The sequence below is a fragment of the Emiliania huxleyi genome, assembly GCF_000372725.1.
Source record: "Emiliania huxleyi CCMP1516 unplaced genomic scaffold EMIHUscaffold_2303, whole genome shotgun sequence".
In the NCBI taxonomy this organism is placed as follows: domain Eukaryota; phylum Haptophyta; order Isochrysidales; family Noelaerhabdaceae; genus Emiliania; species Emiliania huxleyi.
The window spans coordinates 1-2,804 of NW_005200330.1; the positions used below are offsets into that span (position 1 = coordinate 1).

Genomic DNA, 2,804 nt, shown 5'->3' on the forward strand with positions numbered 1-2,804 from the left:
ACTCGCGGGACTCGTCGGTGGCGACTACAGCCAGGTCCACGCTGCGGGCGGTTGGAAGGCTGTCGTCACCGTCCTCGCCGCCACTGCCGCCACAGCGTCGCCCCAGATGGCAACTTTCGCTTCGGGCGCGCTCTCGCCGGTCATCGAAGCGCTCGACAAGCCACACCCGGCGTCGGCGGCGCCGACCCAGCCCTCCTCGCCGGCCAAGGTGGAAGCCGCGCCTCCGCCGACGGCGGGCGCTCTCATCGAGAAGGCCATGTCTTCCGCCTCGATTGGCGCCCAAAATGTCGCTTCACCCGAGAAGCCAAAAGTGTCGCTGGCGATCGCGGCGGACCTCGACTAGGGAGAGCTGTAGAGAGACGGTCAAGCTCAGGGCGGCCCGTGCTAGAGGCCGGGCGGCGGCGCGCCGTGCTGAGAGGCGCGGGCGTTCGAGTTGGCTGGGGAGCGAAGGTGTGGGCCGGGCGCTTTCTCGAGCGCGCCGTGGTCTCGATGTCAACCAGAAGCGAGGGCCTTCTTGTGCACTATGCGATCCGAGTCTGGCGGGCAAGGCAGCCGGGTCGGTTCGAAGGCAGACTGGTGTGGACTGGGGTGTCCGTCTGCGGGCGAACGAGGATTGCCCTGGGGGGCCGCAGAGCGCAGTGAAGAGAGCGAGCAGCCACTTGTGCGTCGCGGTTTTGCCCGATGTGAGTCTCCTTCTCAGCTATCACGGGCCTAAAAGAAAGAAAGAAAGAAAACAGACACGCCAAACGAGGGATGGGACGAGGACAGGGTCCCCACCCACCTGCACGAGCAGGATTTTGGAAGGACGATCACGGGCCTAATAATAAATAAATACAACGGACATCCCAAGCTAGGGCTGGGTCGAGGACAGACACGTCCCCACCTTTGCAGGATTTTGCAAAAGCGAGGGGGGAGGGCGCATCGCCGCGCGGAGAGGGCTGGGCACAGGGCACAGGGGATCTCTCTCGCATAGGATATGCACTCGGCGGCACGAGGGCAAGGCTGGGCGTCCTATGTTTGTGCTCCCCCCCGGACCCCTCGCTCTCGGGCACTAACCATCTGACCACTCATCGACGGGGCTTGGCGAGCGGCCGCGCTGCGGGGCAGGGCTGGTGAGGATGGGCTCTGGCCACTCGCCCGTGCGGTTGTAACCGCGCATCAGCCGAACGGAGGCCTCGACCGCCCCTCGCGGCAAGCTCTCGAGCATCTCGAGCAGCTCTCCCGCCGCCATCGCCGCCTCGAACTGCTCCCTCATGCCGAGCGCGCCGCATACCCTGCGGACCGCCTCCTGCTGCACCTCGTCCGGCGTATCGGTTTCATAGCCGGACGAGTCAGCGGAGGCGGCCCGCTTGGCGGGCGGAGAGTCGGGCGACGGCGAGCGCGACTGGCGCGAGGGCCCGCTGCCGCGCGCGGACAGCGCGTTCTTGTCAACGAGACGGGGTCCAGCATCGGCACGGCCCCTGGCACCGCGGCCCTTGCCGCGCTGCTGCTGCCCACGCTTCCTGCCCGGGTTAGGGACAGTGAAGGAGCAGCCGCGCACTCCGCCGCCGCCGCGGGCGGCGGCGGCACGCTCGCGGCGGCGGCCGGGCCCGCAGGCGCGGCGGGCTGGCCACCCGCGGTGGCACCCTGCGGCTGCGATGCGGCTGCGGCGGCGTACGTCTTGGGCGCCGGCTCCGCGGCTGGCGGCGCGGCGGCAGGGGCGGGCGGCGCCGCAGGGCTCGCGCTCGCAGGCGCCTCCGTGGCCTGCGCCTGCCGCTCGTGGCGCACCGCGCGCTCGAGCTGCGAGTGCGGGTGCAGCTGTACGATGACGTCGCCGCTCTGCGTCGCGGTGAAGGAGACCGAGTACGGCGCTTCGTACAGCTGTCGTTGGTGGTCAGTGAAGATGGTCTCTGTGCAGCGCTCGGCGGAGCCGACGCGAGAGAAGTGCCGCCTGAACGCCATGCGTTCAGGCGCTGTTTGAATCACGGGCCTAATAGCAGTAGCAGCCCGCGCCCGCGTTTCTTTCCGTGCGTCGTAAGAATTCTTTCCGTGCACGAGCGGCTTCCCGCGAAGAGGCAGAAGGGCCTCGTCAAAGGAGTGGCGCGGAACAGCTTGAAGCACAATGCTCCTCGCCGTGCTCGCGCTGGTCGCTCACTCGGCGCCTACCGCGTTTGTCTCAAACGGCGGTGTGCTATACCGCGAGCGCTTCCTCTCGCCGGCCGACTTTGAGGCTATCCGGCGTGAGTGCCGCACCCTGCGAGGCGGCATGCGCGCAGAGAAGGACTCGATTGCGCTGCGGCGGATGGGCCTGTGTCTCGACCGCCGATCCCACACACACGCGATGCTGATGAGCGAAGCGGTTGCGAGCCGGATCGCCGCGCTCACCGGCGTGCCGCGGCTCGAGCCGTCCGACTTTCCGGCAGAGTTGCGGCAGTATGGTGCCGGCGCCAGCATGGGTTGGCACCGCGACGACGCGCTCTACAGCCCGCCGCAGACAGAGGTGATCCTGACGCTCGGCAGCGCCGACCCGCCGCCGCCGGATGAGCATACCACTCGGCAACTCGTCAAGCGGTGGACGGCGCAAGAGGAGAGGCCAGGCTACGCGCCTCCGTCACAGAACTGGCCTCCCCCCAGTCGCTCTGACCTCGCCACGCTGCGCCGCGCCTTCACCGCGTGCGGTGCTGAAAGCTTTGATCCCGGACACCACGCTGCGCCACCCACATCAGGCCGCCTGTGTGAGCCGTGCTCTCACCACCTCCATCGCCTCTGCCTGCGGCATGCAGCGCCACCACCTGCGAGGGACGCGCCGGGCGAGGAGGCAACCC

The 2,804-nt window shown here is 68.6% G+C and overlaps 2 protein-coding genes across 2 annotated transcripts; one reads left to right on the forward strand and one right to left on the reverse strand.

Moving 5' to 3' along the window:
• Window positions 1-24: 24 nt before the first annotated feature.
• Window positions 25-1,941, reverse strand: EMIHUDRAFT_254359 (hypothetical protein; the record flags this gene model as incomplete). Its single annotated transcript, XM_005779377.1, has 4 exons — window positions 25-339; window positions 660-711; window positions 1,065-1,474; window positions 1,768-1,941. 4 exons carry the CDS (start codon window positions 1,939-1,941, stop codon window positions 25-27), a joined length of 951 nt encoding a protein of 316 aa, XP_005779434.1.
• A 160-nt stretch (window positions 1,942-2,101) lies between these two features.
• On the forward strand, window positions 2,102-2,718 carry EMIHUDRAFT_254360 (hypothetical protein; the record flags this gene model as incomplete). The annotated part of the gene is made up of 2 exons (XM_005779378.1): window positions 2,102-2,589; window positions 2,706-2,718. The coding sequence occupies 2 exons, from the start codon at window positions 2,102-2,104 to the stop codon at window positions 2,716-2,718; spliced, it is 501 nt and encodes a 166-aa protein (XP_005779435.1).
• Window positions 2,719-2,804: the final 86 nt, after the last annotated feature.